The 17,764-nt window shown below is 44.8% G+C and overlaps 1 protein-coding gene across 8 annotated transcripts in view; it reads left to right on the top strand.

The window, feature by feature from the left end:
- Positions 1-17,764, top strand: part of PNLDC1 (PARN like ribonuclease domain containing exonuclease 1) — a 374,781-nt gene that overhangs the window by 193,877 nt on the left and 163,140 nt on the right. For all 8 annotated transcript variants that reach the window (XR_014980732.1, XM_085650474.1, XM_085650477.1 and 5 more), the window contains 2 exons: positions 2,576-2,645; positions 2,768-2,853. Coding sequence is in view for 7 of the 8 variants with exons in the window: in XM_085650474.1 (XP_085506600.1) it covers positions 2,576-2,645; positions 2,768-2,853 (156 nt within the window). In the remaining variant the exon portion in view is untranslated. The remainder of the gene's footprint in view (positions 1-2,575; positions 2,646-2,767; positions 2,854-17,764) is intronic.

Below are 17,764 nucleotides of genomic sequence, written 5' to 3' on the forward strand. Positions count from 1 at the left end.
TCACTGTACATCTATTGAATTGAATGTGGTTTTTCTTTCCTTTCATCACACTAATTGTATAAGTTTGAAACGTTTCCAACTGTTACAAAAGTAACTGGAGGTCATCTTTATTGAGTAAAATGTTCCTCATGCATAAGTAAAAATGAGTTTCAATTACACAACCAACTGATTTTGTATTGTGTTTACAACTTTCTAAAAGTAGCATTCAGAATTGTGGCTTGAATTCCAACTTTCCCCATTAAAGACCATTTTAAATTCTGAAGGCACCAAACTCTACTTTCCTAGTTGATCCCAATTGAAAGTTATTACTTACTAAATGTAATCAGTTGATCAACTGTTACCCTATGGGAGAGGCAGGCCTTGCAGTAGTGAAAAACTAATTTGATTTTTTCACTACTGGGACATGTAAAATTTAAAAGTACATGTCTAACGTTTTTAATGCACTAAACCCTGCCCTCTTAGCTGTTTCGGGCCTACGCTAGGGGGGGAGAAAGGAAGGTTAAGACCTAGCAGAAGGTATAATTTTCCAGGTTGAAATTTCTGTTTAAAACTGCATATACAGGCTGCAAAGGCAGGCCTGAGACATGTTTAAAATGCTACTTAAGTAAGTGGCACAACCAGGGCTGCAGGCCGACTTGTAGCATATAATTTACAGGCCCTGGGTACATGTAGTACCACTTTACTATGGCAAGTAAATTCAGTTTGGATGTAAGGCAGGTCTACCTTATTTAAAGGTGAGAGCACTAGCACTTTAGCCCTGGCTAAAAGTGGTAGAGTGCACAGAGTCTTGAGAGCCAAACAAAACAGGTTAAGAAAGCAGAAGGGTAAAGGCAAAAAGTGTATTTAACGTTTATAATATGCATTTTCCTTACTCCCAACCAAAGGGACTTCTTCCATCTCTCTCCTTCCCATGTACGTTTGTATTGAACAACCTTGCTCTCTCTGTACTCTGTCTTTGGTTACTTCGTCTGTCGAGAGCTTTTCCTTACCTGTTTGGACTTCCATTTTTGTCCCTGGTCTATTGTCCATGTTTCTGTTTTGTCTGTTCTCCTGTATTATCTTTTGAAATTTTGGGTCTGGCGTTACCCGGGACCATTTTGATTTTTAGTAAAATTACGTATAAAATATAGTTTGAGGCTTTCAGCCAGCCTTCTTCATTCATTGGCCTTGATGAGATTCACATTTTTCATCTGGCGCCTACAGCTTTCTTTAGCCATTGGTTTCCGTGATGACGTTCTGTTCTTTCAAAGTAACCACATCCGCACATTAAGTAGTTCCCTTCAATGCTATAGACTACCATGACAATCTGTCTTTTTTACTAGAAAGAAAGGGCTTTCCATTAATACCCTTCAGTTATTGGCTCTCGTGTGTTTTTAATTGATTGCCATTGCTTGGATGGGCCATTCCTCAAAGCCATGGCAGTATGTATATGTCCTATTTGTGTTTCTATTATGGAATGGGCATCAAGGTAACCACATACGCACATTTAGTAGTTACTGGGCAAAACATACTTTTGCTTTTAGTTTTCGATCGCTCCCGCAGCAGTGAAGTTTTGCAAGAAACATGACAAAACAATAATTGAGAAATGCAAAAGGTTACAGCCAATACCAGAGGTATTGGCTTTGATGATGCTTGTTAGGTCTGACTATATATCTCTTGCTGTCATGAACACCTCATGTTAATAAATCTTCAACAAAGTACAATAGGAAGTAAAGAAAGAGAGGGATTTCCATCAATTCTCTTCAGTTATTGGCGCTAATGTGTTTTTATTTGTTTGCCATTGCTTAGAGGGGCTATTCCTCAAATCCATTGCATTTTTTATATGCCCTATTTGTGTTTCTATTATGGAATGAGCATCAAGTAGTATAGTACTTTTATTAGACTTTAGATGCATAATGTCATATGATTTTAACTGAGAAACAGTATATATTTTTGTCATAACTGATGTATTTATTTTGCTGTCTTAATAACATAAAATTCACTAATGTAATGCTTTTTGTTTAGCAAGTGAGTAGTGCTTGAATGCCTTATCAAATCATGAAGGCAGTTCTTTACACTAATTAACCTTGCACATTAATTTGCTTTACTTTGCTATCATGATAACAGGTTGTTACTTTTCGGAGATTTTTGTTCACTCAGTAAAGGTATCAGCATGCTAAGGATTTCTTTAAGTCACAACAAAAATACTGTCCGTTTGTCAAAAGTATGTACTAAGCAAATTTTGCTGTGTGCCTTTTAAATTGATCGCTTACAATGCAGCGTCATCCCCGGATTTCTTTTTAGAAAACTCTTATTTGAGGATACAGCTTCACTCTGCTAATTCAGTCTGTTTAGCATAGATGCCCTACTCCTAGCTTCCGTGCTGTATCCTAGGATGTTGTTTTACTCTCTAGGGCAGAAGAGGGAAATGCACACTGTTACCCAGTTATTACACCTTCTCCCAACAAAAAACAAACTTAATGGCTTTGCCACTTATTGTTTTTGTGCATCTTCTGCGATTGCCCTCTTCCATGTGCATAATACAAAATTTTGCTGGCTGAGGGTCTTAATAGTGCTTTCTCAATCTTATGTTTAGCCTCTGGTCGGACACAACATGCTAATGGATCTCCTTCACCTTTACGATAAGTTCTACCAGCCGCTGCCAGGTAAGAAATTTTCACCCTTCTCCAATTTACAAAGTATTTTAACTCTCCTACGTAGTGTCAATTTTGTATCCCGCTTCAAGCAGCCTTTGCCTAACAGTTTTTTTCTTTTTTTTGGCGTCCAGAAAGTTACAAGGAGTTTAAGAAGAATCTTCACACCCTGTTTCCAATTATTATTGATACAAAGACAGTAACACGGGCAGTTTGGAAGGTGAGAGGCACTTCACAGAAGTTAGAAAGCAATATTTATTTTATTACTGTCAGGACTGCCAGAACCGCGAAACTACAAACATGGCCGTCAGCCAGGAACGCACATGCGCGAAGACTGGTCAGGCACGTTAAAACCCTGCCAACCCCAAGCAGCAGCGCTTCGCGTTCCGGTTCCTGCTTTCGTTCCCCCTAATCACTTCCGGTGCGTTGCGCTCCTCACTCTTGATTCGACGGAGGTTCGGCGTGCATTCCTGGCGGGTTGTATTCTCCTCGGCGCCCCGTCGTACTTCGTTTCCCAGCTCCTGTGTAAAGAAGTCACCTTCCCTTCGGCGCCCCGTCGTACTTCGTTTCCCAGCTCCTGTATAAAGAAGAAAAAGACACGAAGCCTACAGTATCGTGGTTACAGTAACAGCGCTTTTGCGCTGCTCTTTTTATTTTCCGTTTGCTATTATTTTTGATGGTGCCTAATACCTGATCTGGTGCTCTTGGCGCTGTGGGAATTGTTACGCGGCCGTGCAGCGCGGGCCTGGCAGCAGCAGCGCTAAATAACGGAGACCACACCAGCTTACTGTATCGGTGCGCGAATGCCCAAACGGGGCACGCCCCCTTTATTTATCCTCCGCGCGTACGCCACCGTCGTGGCTGACTGTAACATCCCTATCCAACTTAGATAATGAAACTTGGACCAGGAGTCCCTCTTTTCAGTCACTTACTTGGCAGGCAAAGTCTTTGAGACGGCTGCTTGGCGGAGGGTTCCGTCGCAGCTCATACCTGGCCGTCGCTCGGGTGTTGGTAGTCGCCGGGCCGTCACGTTCCGCCTCCTCAGCTTCGGAGCTGGGCCCGTCCCGGGCTGCCGTCTCTTCGGGCTGGTCGGGCGGTGGTGACTGTTCTCTCACGGGGGCCCGGACGTCCTCCTCTTCCTCTCCCCCGGACTCTAGTCGGTGTTTTGTGGCTGTGGGGATGCGTTTGAACCACGAGATGTTTCGGGTGGCTGATTCGTTTCCCCGGCGAGCCGTGACCATTGTACCCCGGCGGCGTTCTACTGTCCAACTTCCCGGCTCGTATCGTGGCTTGAACTTTCCCCCCGGTCGTTGCTCCCTGATGAGGACATTTTCCCCCGTCCAAGGGCGCGCTCCCGACACCCTCTCGCCCGGCTCACTTGCTGGTTTCGGTGTGCTCGTCGTCACAGCGCTTGTTCCGCCTCAAATGGTGGGGGGGCCCATCCTGGGACTGTGGGTAGACCATCCCGGCGGGTCCCCTTCAGCATGAGGGCCCAGGGGGCTTGCTTGGTGGAGCAGTGAGGTGTGCTTCGATACTCTCCTTGAAAGCGCTGAACTTCTCGCTCAGGGTCCAGCCGCTCGGCACTGGCAATGCGGAGGATCTTGTTCAGTGTCCTCATAAAGCGTTCGACCTCGCCGTTTGCCTGAGGCCACTGCGGGGTGATCCGCCGGTGTCGTATTCCTTGGAGGGCGAGGAACTCCTTAAACTCGTGGCCTTGAAACGGCGGCCCATTGTCACTTTTTAGTTCCGACGGGCGTCCGAACATGTGGAATATCTTTTCCAGTGCTGGCCCTACAAATGTGAACGCGGTGGATGGCAGCGCCTCCACCAGGGGGTACTTGGAGAAATTGTCCATCACTACTAGCGTTACTCTTCCATCGGGGAGGGTCCCAAAGTCAACGCTGATTTTGTCCCAGGGGTGTCTTCCTGGCTCTTCAGTTGCGATGGGGGCTGGATGTTCCGGTCCGCTAGTCATCTGACACGCTGGACAGCTCCTTACGATATCACCCACCAGGGTGTCCAGTCCTGGGAACCACACCTTTTCTCGCATCCTGGCCTTCATTTTCTCCGTCCCTTGATGTCCCTTGTGGGCAAGAAGGGCGGCTTGACGGCGCAACGCTGTTGGCACGACGATCCTGGCCCCTCTCAGGACTATTCCGTCTCTGGTGGTGCTGAGCTCGTTCCGTACTCGCCAGATCTGCTGCAGGTCCGCCCTTTCTTCCTGTGTCCACGTGTTGGCAGACTGTAGGAAGTTGGCCCACGACCCTCGCTGTAGGGCTTCCTTGGTCTTGGTCATCACGGGGTCTTGTTCCGCGGCTTGCATAATCTCCTGTAGCGTCAGCACTTGTGGGCATGTTAGTGCCGCGATGAAATCGAGGTGTGCTTCAGCATCGTCTTCCTCCGTTGTCCCCGCCGGGATGTGTTCGCGATGGCCCGGGTGCCTGGACAGGAAATCGGCTGGGTTCTTGGCGCCAGGCCGGTACGTTATCTCCATGTGGTACTGTTGCAGTCCGATGGCCCACTGTTCTATTCGTGGCGGGGGGTGTGGAGCTGTTCCTCTGAACAGGGGTACCAGCGGTTGATGGTCCGTCACGACCGTGAACGGATGTCCACAGACGTACAGGTGGGAAATGTCGACAGCCCCATCTTATGGCTAGTGCCTCCCGCTCAATCTGGGAATATCTCCGTTCGGTCGCTGTGAGGGCCTTGCTTGCGTAGGCCAACGTGGCCCACCGGCCTGGTTCTTGCTCTTGGGTGAGGACTGCCCCAAGTCCTACTGGGCTGGCGTCAACTATCAGCTCTGTCTTCCTTGCCGGGTCGAAATATACTAAGGTGGCCTGGTCGAGGAGCGCTGTCTTGACGGATTGGAACGCCGAGTCTTCTAGGGGCCCCCATTGCCACGGGGCGTCCTTTTTCGTGAGTTGTCGGAGTGGCTCTGCAATTGTTGCTAGGTTCGGAATGAACCTTCCACAGTACGTGGCCATCCCCAGAAAGCTGCGCACCTCTGCGGCGGATGTGGGTGCAGGAGCGTCCTTGATGGCTTGGGATTTCCGGGGGTCCACTTGGATGCCGTCGTTTGTAAACGTGTATCCGAAGAACTCTATCCGCTGCTGAAACAGCTGGCACTTGTCTTTGTGAAGTGTGACTCCGTACTCTCTGAGGCGTGTCAGTGTGGCTCTGACCCGCCGATAGTGTTCGTCTACGGTTGTAGAGTGAAACAGGATGTCGTCACTCACATTCATGACCCCAGGCAGGCCTTGTAAGATGTCTCTGATAGTGTTCTGGAAGATCTCCGCCGCTGACGATATCCCGAAGTTGAGTCGCCGGTATCGTCTCAGTCCTAGGTGTGTGCTGAAAGTGGTGATGTACCTACTCTCCTTGGCCAACGTTAGCTGGTGGTAGCCTGCGTTTAGGTCCAATTTGGAGAACCACCGCGCGCCGTTAAGGTCTGCGATGATGTCATCCATGGTAGGCGTGATGTGCCTCTCCCTCTTGATGGCTTTGTTGGGGAGCCTCGTATCGATACACACCCGGATCTTGCCTGGTTGACGAGGTTTTTCCGCGATTACCATCGGGGACACCCACGGAGTGGGGCCGGTGACTGTCTCTATGACCCCTTGTTCTTCGAGTTTCCTGAGTTCTTCCTCTACCAGAGGTCGTAGACAGAACGGAATTCGCCTGTGCTTCAGGGCTGTGGGCGTGACGGAGCGGTCGATGTGGAGTTTGACCGGTGGGCGTTTGATGTTCCCTAGGCCGGTGAATAGTTCGGGGAACTGATCCAGAAGGTCGGCCGTTTGCGTGTCTTGAACTTTCCGGAGGAACATCAGGAGCCCCAGGTCTTCAGCGGCATGCCCACTCAGGAGGGTGTCTACCTCTTGATTGATGATATGCACCTCAATGGTGATTTCGGCATCCTCCGTCCCCACCGGCACTGTCATTTTCCCAAGGTGGGGCAACGGAACATCGCTGCCGTAGGCATAGATCCGGGCCTTCGAGGTTTTGAGTTCTGGCTTTGGTCGGAGGCGGTTGTACTGCTGCACTCCCATAACAGTGACGGATGCTCCCGTGTCGATCACGGCGTTCACCTTTGATCCAGCGACCATGATGTCGCACCGAGGCTGGGGACATCTCGTGCTTTTTAAGGCCCTGGTGAACGAGACCACGTATGTCTCTTCTTCGTCGTCGGACTCCGAGTCGTCTTCTTGTAGGGCTTGCGTGTGTCGAGGCCCTGTGTCGGTTCTGGAGGAGAGGGATAGTTGGGGATAGTTGCCTCACCATGCTTCTTGTGGGCCTCTTCCCTCGAGCATCCTTCCTTGTGGCGCGCTTCCTGCAGACGGAGGAGAAATGGTTGTGTACCACAGTTGGTGCACGTCTTCCCTTTCGCTGGGCAGGTTTTCCCTTGATGTTCTTCATACCCGCAGTAGTCGCACTGCGTCGGGGGCGACTGTCTAGCTGCTGGTCTGCGTTTCTTCTCGTGCGTCCGCACTGCGTCTGCGCGCTCCGTTTTGATGGTCATGCTTGGCCCCGCGCCTCGCGTGAGTGCTTGTTCCATCTCTTCCGCCCGCGCGTCGGATAGATCGTGGGAGCGGGCTAGCACCAGGATGTCAGCCATTGGAATGTTCGGTTGGCGGAGGATGAGGCTCCGCAACTTCTTACTACGGATGCCGTAGATGAGCTGCGCTCTGATTTCCTCCTTCGCGCGGTCGCCGACCAGGTGGGTGTCTGCAAGCACCCTCAGCCGTGCATGAAATGCGTCCACCGACTCCCCTTCTTTTTGCTTCGCCTGACGCATTTTGAATACCTCGAAATCCGGATTCATCTGGGGGTCAAAGTGCGTGTTGAGGGCCGTCACGGCTGCGTCGTAGTCGTCTGCGCCGCCAGTGTTAGGGAGGTGCTTGAATAGCAGGTAGACCTCCTCCCCCGCGTAGTGAAGGAGTGACCGCTTCACCGCGCCATCCGTCTCCCTGGAGCCGATGAAATAGTTGTTCAGCCGCCCAATCCACGTCTGCCAGCGCGGTGCGGCTGTCGCCGGGTCAGCAGTCTCACTGAAGGGAGGCAGGACGCCTGTAGGCGGGTGGAATGGGTGGTTAGGCGGCGGGGGGGTTGTCATCCGCCATGGCACTGCAGTGGAGGGTGGCTCCAGGCGGCGGATTGGGTGTACCAAGGCCGGACGACGGGCAGCACAGCCGGGGCCCCAGGCAATGGCTGGCACGTGAGCCTTGTTAGAGACAGTGGCGTGAGGATGCAGGCCTGAGGCAGGGCTGGAGGGCGGGAATCTTCATCCGCTAAGTATTGTAGGCCGTGGTTGGTGCACACGTGCTCACCTCACGGAGCAGGCCTTGGCAGTGCTGGGACAGCTGGTGCGGCCGCAGGGCAGGCTCGAGGGGGATCCAGGCGAATCAGGTGCGCGATCGCGGGGCTGCCGTGATGCGCTCAGCGGGAGGTGGCGCTGTCACTGGGTCACGCGGTGGGTCCGGCCGCCTCGTCGCCAGTGTTACGCGGCCGTGCAGCGCGGGCCTGGCAGCAGCAGCGCTAAATAACGGAGACCACACCAGCTTACTGTATCGGTGCGTGAATGCCCAAACGGGGCACGCCCCCTTTATTTATCCTCCGCGCGTACGCCACGGTCGTGGCGTATGCACGTCGTGGGTGACAAGGGCGCTCTAGCGGCAAACGCTAGAGCGCTGACTGTAACAGGAATCTGCTCCTGCATTCTCTAGGGTACCTAAAGGAAAGCGAGGTTCTGTTACCTGAATTCAAGATTCTATATTGTTTGTTTAGTACTGATTTTAAAGTCACAAGGAAAGATTTCTACTAGCTACATTTGGTTAACAGATGGGCACGTAAACAGTTCCTTATCTGTGGTGGCAACCTCTTTTGTTTCCAGTAGTTCCTTTCAATGCTGTTGCTTCTTTGTTTCTTTCAGCACCAGATAGTCATTCTATTCTTCATCTTCTACATTTCTACTCTGCACATGAAGAAGAGAGATTTAAGGTAGAGAAAAGAGAAGAACAAGAGTATTAGAATAGATAGAGTGCCACTATTTTGCCTAAATGTGTTTATTTATTTCCTTCTGTCCACAGCCTTTTGTTGTACCCTGTTGAAACCTGTGGCCTCGTGCAGTCGTGACAAGGGATTTCTCCCCTTTCTTTCCTTGTTTTGTCTCCCTTCTTCCCCGGGTTACCATTGTCGCCTAGACCGAGTCAGGCGCAATAGGTGATTAGGAGAAGTTGTGGACCTTACTTCGAATTCCATGATGTTCCTGCGGAAACTCAGGTGAGATTATTACAATTTCTGGGCACCTTCAGTATTGAAGATCAGGGCATTAAAGGCTGAAAAACAGGGGTGTCCTGTGTCAGTGCAGGACTGCATATCCATGATACATTTTCAGCATTCTAACACAAGATGCATTTGAATTAAATGCATTTAAAGGATTGATTAACCTAATCAGTGGCTATCTTGAAAATCTGCTGTGGATCCGTTCTACCTGGACCTACATTATATGTTGAACTCAACACCTTTCACTTGTCACCCCTTGCCCCAAAGAATAATAATGCTGTTACTGGCAAAGCAAGAGTATGGACACCCTTCCGTGTTTTATGATACTATTAAACAATCTCCTGGTAGGTTAACATCCGGATGTCTAGTCTGTGTTCAACATTGGCAGAGGTCTGCAAAGTTTTAAGATGTCCCTTTAGTCATCTAGAATGCAATAGCCGGGCTTTGCGAAGTTTTAGGATGAACATATCGTCATCTGGAATGCATTGGCAGAGCTCTGTGAAGTTTTAGGATGAACATATATTCAGTTCAATATTTACTAAAGATTTGTATCTCCAATGAGGTCTACATAAAAATATACATTCAAATTATTACGTAAAAAATATAATAAAACATAAGGACAATTCATTTCACAGTCCATTAGTGATTATCGAAAGCCGTCATAGCAGGTCTTAGATTTTCCCTTACATGATATAAGTGGATATTGTCAATTACCCTAATGAGCGAGACGAATAAGGTTCCCAGCATTAAAACCAATTGGCTCATAAGCAGCAACAAAATCCTAAAAGACCTCTACCAAAACAAGTGGCATAAGTTTAGGTCCATTCTAAACAATAGCAGCTTCGTGATATAATCAGTATAGGATAATGTACATCACATCAGTTGCTTGGTAAAGGACAGAAAAGTATTCTGAAGCGTAATTGGATAAATAATACATTTTCCTTTTACAACAAAACCTAAAAAACTAAATCTAATCTTATTTTGTGCGAATTAACCGCAGCAACTACATATGCAGATTTCTAAAGCATTTAAACAGCAACACATAACAGCTTTGGTAGAAAATTGAGTTTGAAATTAGCACCAGGAGAGTGGGAGTAACAGAACATATCCCAATTGTGCAAAGAGCAGTTGAGTAACAGCCAATACATGTGCAAAACACAGTCCAAAAAAGGAGAGAATATTAAGACTCCATAAAAAGACGTCAGGCACAGGGATTAACAGCATAATTGAAGGGAGAGCCATTTGTCTATAAGTAGAACCCATTTAAAAGGATATATAAAAGATTAAAATATATACATAAACTCCTTAAAAAAGTTGAATAGTTTTACATCGACTGCTTCGTTCTTCGGGCAAAAGAGAAAGTCACGGGCTAAACTTATATTTTTAATACAACTTGTAAAAACATCGGCCGAAGCCAACGACGACGACTCAAAACCAATGCTGGACAGACAAAAAAGACATGATCCAGGTTCTGAATGCTCAGCTCACAAAAATTACAGATTTTTCCATTTTTCATGCAATGGGACCAGTTTACTGTTAAGTTGTTTAAAGGTAAAAGATTCATGCGACATAGGGTAAGCCATAGTCTAATTTCATGTTCTAAATTCCAATATAAATATTTCTGAGAAATTCTCGGTGAATTCGTCCTGGCTATTATCTTTAATCTCTCTTTAGAATCACAAAATGTAATATCTCTATTATAGCTGATCTTACCACTTAAAGTTTTTAAAAAGGATTTAAATTCTAAAGGCGGGAGGGTAATCACTGATTCTTCTTGTACACAGAAAACTTTTAGTGGCAAAGAAAAATCACGACAGAAGGAATATTTACCTACTGTACCGCCAAAGATTTCTTGGCACATGAAACCTCTTAATGAATAAAGCTCGCAATTTTTTAACTGAGTTTCCCCAACGTAAAACCCTGGATAAACCTTGGATATAGGTGCTTATCAAGCCAAATTTCAATCTAATCAATCTAATAGCAGCTGATGGGACTAACATGTACATAATTTACGTAAAATCTGGCCTTCAATCCTATCTAAACTCCAGTCCTTTACAGGGATTGATTCAATAGCATAAAGCAGAGTCGGAGGGATTTTTGCTTTAAAAACCGTGAGCAGATGTAAAAAGTGCCTTCTGCCCATTGTACTATAGAAAATACGCAAACCATTAGCGTGACATGCAGCTTTACAAGAACTGTGTTCTATATGAAGTTTATTCTTCGTACTGCCTGCTATCAATTTCCCTAAATAGAGAAAGGAATCTACCACCTCTAGCTTTTCATGACGAATTTGCCACTTGAAATTACAGGATTTTCTACTTATGTTACATTTCATGATTACAATTTTGCTTTTGATACATTTATCTTCAAGAAATGTGCCACCGTGTAATTCTGTAATGATATCAGCTTTTTGGTCAGCCCATTAGGGGTTTGGTCCATCACTGCTATATCGGCAGCATATAGGAGACATGCAAAAGAATGGCTGCCTATCTTTGGTGCATCTCCCTCTAAATAAGAAAAGCATTCGGATAAATCTGCTATATAAAAGGAAAATGGCAGCGGTGCTAATAAACAACCTTGTTTCAGGGCATTTTCTAGGGGAATTACAGATGATAAACCTTGATTTCCTCTCATTAATACCTGGCACCAAGTTTGAGAATGTAAGGCAATAATTAAAGATAGCAGAGGAGAGGGCACTCCCATTTTGTGCAATTTTTTCCATATTAGTGGCCGGTCAACCTTATCAAAGGCCATTTAAAAATCTATAAAGGCCGTATACACATTTGACCTACGAAAAATTGTGTATTTTTCCTCAATTAGTTTCAACATGGAGATGCTATTCAGGGTGGAATTATTTTTCCTAAAACCTGCTTGCTCTATAGGTAGGTCATTCTTCTCCACCACCCATTCAGTGAGGTGATCAAGAGTACTTTGCGTAAACATTTTCCCCACCGCATTTAATAAGGTCTCGGCTAGCGAAGGCTGCGCTTGCGCAGTCTCGCTTGCGAGAGATAATGACTTGGAGAAGAGGGGCTTGAACCCTCCCCTCTTCTCCATTGGCTGGCCTCTTGAATGCTGGCCAGCCATTGGAGAAGAGGTTCGTCACTCCGAACAGGCCCCGTCCTTTTCGGATTCGGGGGAGTGTTTTTTGCAACTTTTCTAATTATCTCCTCCAGCCAATGGCAAGAGGAGAACACGCCCCCGAATCCGAAATCGCCGCTGCCTTTCTCCGAGGCATTTCTGCTTCGCCTCGGAGAAAGGCAGTGGTGTGCTTGTTTTCTGCCAGGGGACAGGAAGCTGAGCACACACCGGGCAGCTGGTAATACACGGACAGTGAAGCAGGCGACATTTTTTGTACCCCTTAAAACCAGAAATACTTCAAAATTAACCGCCTCGCCCGTGCCACCCTGCTTTGCTTTTTAAGACCCACCATGTCACATTACATTCACGTCCCTCCCGGCTCCCCCGACGTGCCCAGGATGAACCTGGCTGTACATGAGCGCGGGTGCCGCGAAGGAGCGATGCGGCTGCTTAAGGAGCTGAGGCCACATTGGAAGCCGGAGGAAGTGACCACGTAGGTAAAAAAAAAATACAAACTATTCGCCGCGGACTAAAACGCAGGGGGTGAACCAGTTGGATATTTCGAGTTGGGTTACGTGTAAACTGGAAGTCTCGGGCACAACCAGATTAGGGGCGCCACGCCCATCCCCCAGCAACCGCAGAGAAGTGTCTACTTGGAGGCCCCACCTCTCGAGTTTGCAGCACGCATGTATAGGCAGCGACAGAGTGTTTTTTTAAATCATTGTTTTTATATTTTGTCAAAGGCAATTGTAGAATAATAATAATCTATCCTCCACCGTGGAAACGTTATCAATTTTAACCCGTTTTTGTAAAAAATATTTAGGCATTTATCCGGAAGCAACGTCTAGAGGGTAGGTGTAAAAAAAAAAAACCTGTAAAATGTAAGATTAAAGACGGATGCGGTTTCTAATAGTAATGACTCGGTGTAGCGGGCCGACTAGCAATGTTATGGGCGTGTGAGGCCAGTGAAAAGGAACTGTGCTTTCACTTCCGCCTTAGTAACACGTTGGACGGTGACGTCTTCTTAAAGCCCCAGCCGTGTCTTGGTGTCGATCACCGTTGTGTTGAAAAACGTTTGCTATGTTAGTTTAGCTCGTCAAGTTTACTGTGTATGAAGTGGCATGTTTTCAATGTATTACGTGTTAAATCACTTTTAAATCCCCGAACTCTGTCCCGATCGTGGGTGCTGGTAGCAATGTGAATGTAATGCATTTTGGTCCAGTAGCCTCAGCACCATATTGTTAGTTATTTTGCAACCATCCGATAAACGAAACGCTTTTATCTAACATAAAGACTAACCACCCTACCTAATTGGACTCTTTTAAGGGTACTGGACTAAGGATTTTGTCAAGTGTTGCCGCCAAATTGTACTTTTTGTTGTATTTTTTTTATACCTGTAACAATGCTTGATGCTGAAATGCAAAACCACAAGCAGATTCTTTGTGTTTTTTTTTTTTTAATTCTGATGCCTAATAATCGTACATCGCTCCCCACAGACATGGCTGGCGCTAGGCACTTTAATTACCTGCTGATTTGCAGCAGAATGGTTCTCATGTTGTCCATTTAAGGATGTATGCCATAGATGTTGCAGTAAGCTATCTTACTGGATTGTCTTATTGGGGTAAGATACATTTTCTTTTATTTATTTGGGGCTGTTTTAAAGCGCGGGCTTATTTCCAAAAGAGACTCGAAGAAACGCCAGAACCACCTTATTTATTTATTTTATTTAAGCGTTTTATATAGTGCTGGCAAGACCCAAAGGTATCCGAGCTATTGGCATTGCTCATGACATTATTTTTGTTTGTTTTTTTAACCCCTTTAGCGCGGCGCGGATTTCCGCGCCATGCTGAAGGTTCTGAGCGCGGGCGGGGCCATGACGGAACGGTTCCGTCATAAGCACAGCCCAACCGACGTGCATGACGGAACCGTTCCGTCATGCGCGTCGAAGGGGTTAAAGCATGTAAAGAAACGGCATTATTATTTACAATGTCAATAGCTTAATCAGTGTGTGTGTAGGTGGCTCTGTGTGTGGGTGCAAATGCAATAGGTCTCGCATTTGAGAGTAATTAAGCTATTGCATTGTAAATAACAATGCCGTTTCTTTAAATGTTTTAATAACAAAAACATAAACAAAAATAATGTCATGAGCAATGCCAATAGCTCTAACTTTACCAATGCCGAGACCATTGCATTGTAAATGCTTGTTGTACTGAGGTATTAAAATACTTCCAGACCAAGATGGTGGTGTCTTTCCCCGAGAGTAGCAAAAATCAAACAGTGGAGCTAGGTAAGTGGCCCACAACAGTGGCTCCTTTTTAATTACCGTCATGGGGAATTTCATTGCTCCTGAGGTTCTCATTTTTTTAAATAAATCCTACCACGTCACTCATTGAGGTCTCGTAGTTGAATACAGGGATTCTGAGCGAGTAAGGTAAGGCGGGGACAGAGCTGGTAGAGTTAGATTTCGCATAGTAGAGTTCTACCATATGGAATTTCCATTCCTCTCCTTTAATAGGGATGGGGAGAGATTTCACTTTTGTGCCATAACAATCAGTGATTATTTCCCAGTACCTTTTTGAATTTCTTTTTTGAGCATGCCTTTTAACTGCACCCATACACCATCTTCCTTTATTTGCTTTAAGAAACGTTTTTTCCTCTGTCTTTTCCTTTTTAACAGGTTTATTAGATTACTTCGTTCGAGAGAAAAATTCAGGAACTGAGCCCTCACTCATTTATTTATTTCCCTATTTATAGTAAGCATTGGATTAAAATGTGATCTCGTTTAGCTGGAACATGTGATGATTTACATGATATAGCCAGAGAACCTACATTATAGGAAAAGGCTTAGAGTAAATCAGATTGAGGAGAGTCACACTCTGCTATTACTAAGTGCTGCTGATCTCTTATCAGAACTGTTAATTTCTCTTTCAGTTTAGCGGTCGCTAGAGTATTCCAATGAATTCTACCATAAGTAAATATTATTTCACATAACCTTAAACAGTTTATAAAAATAATTATTCCTGAACCAGCCTTAATATTATATAAAAAATGGAGATACACTATTATACATAAATACATCAATAAATAAACAATTATTACAATATCAATTTAAAAGTAAAATATAACATATTTCGGTACTACATATATTAAAGTGCACAATAAACGTTGATTTTCAACAAAATAGGGTATTCTCTCACTGTAGTAAAGTGACTTGTGCATGAGTGCAAATTTGGCCATAACAAAACACAAATTTCACAGTATTTCATAATAATATAGATTTCCTAGCAGCTCTACTTTTCAATATAAAATGTGCAACGTGAAAACAAACATCTGAGCTCTCGAGAGAACATAATAATTTCATAGCATCAACTGTTAAACGAATATTATATTTTAAAAGGATAGGCTTCAGATAACATTTCCTTAAAAATAAATAAAATTTGCAAAATAACAAAAAATGACGGCAACTCTGTTTGCAAACATTGTCACAAGGGCATTTTGAGTTAGAACCTTCCCCAATTGTGGGGAAGGATACAAGATGGTGGGCAATGCCCAACCTTAAACGTGCTAATACAAATCGATGTGATCGTCTGGACACGTCCACCAAATACATCTGGAGCCCACTTTTGAGATCTAATTGCCTATAAAATACAGAGGTCTTTTGAATCCTAAGCAATTTATTTCTTTCTTCCCCCTTATAAGACAGGAACAAATCTTTTATTTCTTTTTTGGAGAACGGTATTGTGTAATCTAACTCCTTAGAAATAGTAAAATCAAATAATATGCTATACCAATGAATAATATAATTCAACCATGGAATGCGGGAGCAGTAATCTAGCTTGAGGCAATCTCTAATTATGGACTGTGTAAACTCAGTTTCCTTTTTATACCAGATTGAGCGCCATAATAATAAAGGACGTAAAGCAGCCAAATCTGATACATATTTAAGACCAGTTTCTTGATGTATTAGGTCAGTTGATGCTGAGGCCAGAGCACACAGCATCCGTTTAAGGAAACTATTTTCATGTTTTTGGAGTTGGACTGTAGATGAATAACCCCACAAACCGGCTCCATACAAGGCTGAGGAAACACATCTTGCATTATATATAGTTACCATATCCTTTATTCTGTGGTCCCCTATTTTCGTAGCAAAACGAAAAATGCCATTAATATTTCTAGTCATTTTATATCTAATGTTTTCTTGCTCACTAGTCCATTTACCATTACCATCAAAACTAATGCCTAAATAACAAAGTCTTACCAGCTTGAATCTTTGAGCCTTCTAAAAAGAAAGACCGCGATGACTTCATTTTCTTACCACATATCATGGTGTATGTCTTCAGTTTATTAATGAACAGTTTCCTGCCATTAATAAAATCAGTAAATTCATCAATAAGCCGTTGAAGGCCTAAAGAGGTATGTGAAATTAAAACCGCATCGTCCGCATATAACAATACCGACACAACAGTGTTATCTACTTTGGTGCGTCTGCCGGGATGTTATTTAAAACCATAGCTATTTAATTAATAAAAAGGGAGAATAAAAGAGGTGCCAATACGCACCCTTGCCTAATACCTCTTCGCACAGCAAAAAACGGGGTTCGCTCACCAGTAGGCACATATCGTACGCTGCAGGAAAGTTTCTCATATACCCTTGCTAAAAAGAACACAATCTCTTTTGGTGCCCCCGATTCGAGCAGTACTGTCCAAAGGAGGAAATGATCCACTAAATCAAACGTACTGCTCAAATCTGCGAAGCATAAAAACAAGTTTCCCTCTTTCACTACTGTGTATTTATTAAGAAGTAGGTCCAGATTTAAACATTGTTCAATGCTTCCTAGGCCCTTTCTAAAACCATACTGAACTGATGTTAGTATTTTTAGATCTGCGGCCCATGTTTCCAATCTTTTTAAAAGCACCCTACTCATCACTTTTATTGAAGAGTCCAGTAGTGATATTGGGCGATAGTTACATGCTTCAGAGCGCGAACCCTTTTTATGTAATGGGACAATTAATGATTGGGCCCATGATGTTGGGAAATTCCCCATGGCAGCAATATTAAAAATCCTTGTAAGGATTGGTGCTCAAAGGTCCATTACGTCCTTATATAAATCAATCGGAACACCATCCGGTCCCGGTGCTTTACCCCCTTTGCTATTTACCATCCCTGCCCGCACCTCTTCAACACTAATTGACAATGCTAATGTAGGCCACGTAAAATCATTAGATGAAGGAAAATTTAAGAGCACCTTATCCGGGTTAAAAATATTAGAAAAGTGTTCAATCCATTCCGTACAATTAACATAAGACGTCAGTTCAGGAATATGATTATCTTTTAAAAAATGTGCTGTTTACAGTTTCACCGAAAAGTTTGGTGTTATTAGTTTCGCTTGCCATACTTAATTTGTCCCAGGCATCTGATATCATCACCTTTTTATGTGCCAACACAGCTTGTTTATAGTCAGTTCGCAACTCATGGACAAGCATTTGGTTACGGGGCTTAGTCCTCAGTGCCAATTTCAATTTAAGTAATACCTGGGTACATTCGGAATCAAACCACTTCTTTCCATCTTGCTTCTGTCCTTTGGTATTTCTAGTTAGAATGCTCCTAATTACATTATTTATATTAGAGAATTCAATTTGTAACTTGTCGGGGGTAACCTCTTCACTAAGGCAATAGTTAATGCTTTCTCTACATGTACTGACCACATCCTTTTGAATCTTATGTGGGTCCACACCATCCCACTTGATTCTCGTGCCATTCGGCCTAACATG

This window comes from Triturus cristatus, chromosome 4_1 (genome assembly GCF_964204655.1).
Source record: "Triturus cristatus chromosome 4_1, aTriCri1.1, whole genome shotgun sequence".
In the NCBI taxonomy this organism is placed as follows: Eukaryota; Metazoa; Chordata; class Amphibia; order Caudata; family Salamandridae; genus Triturus; species Triturus cristatus.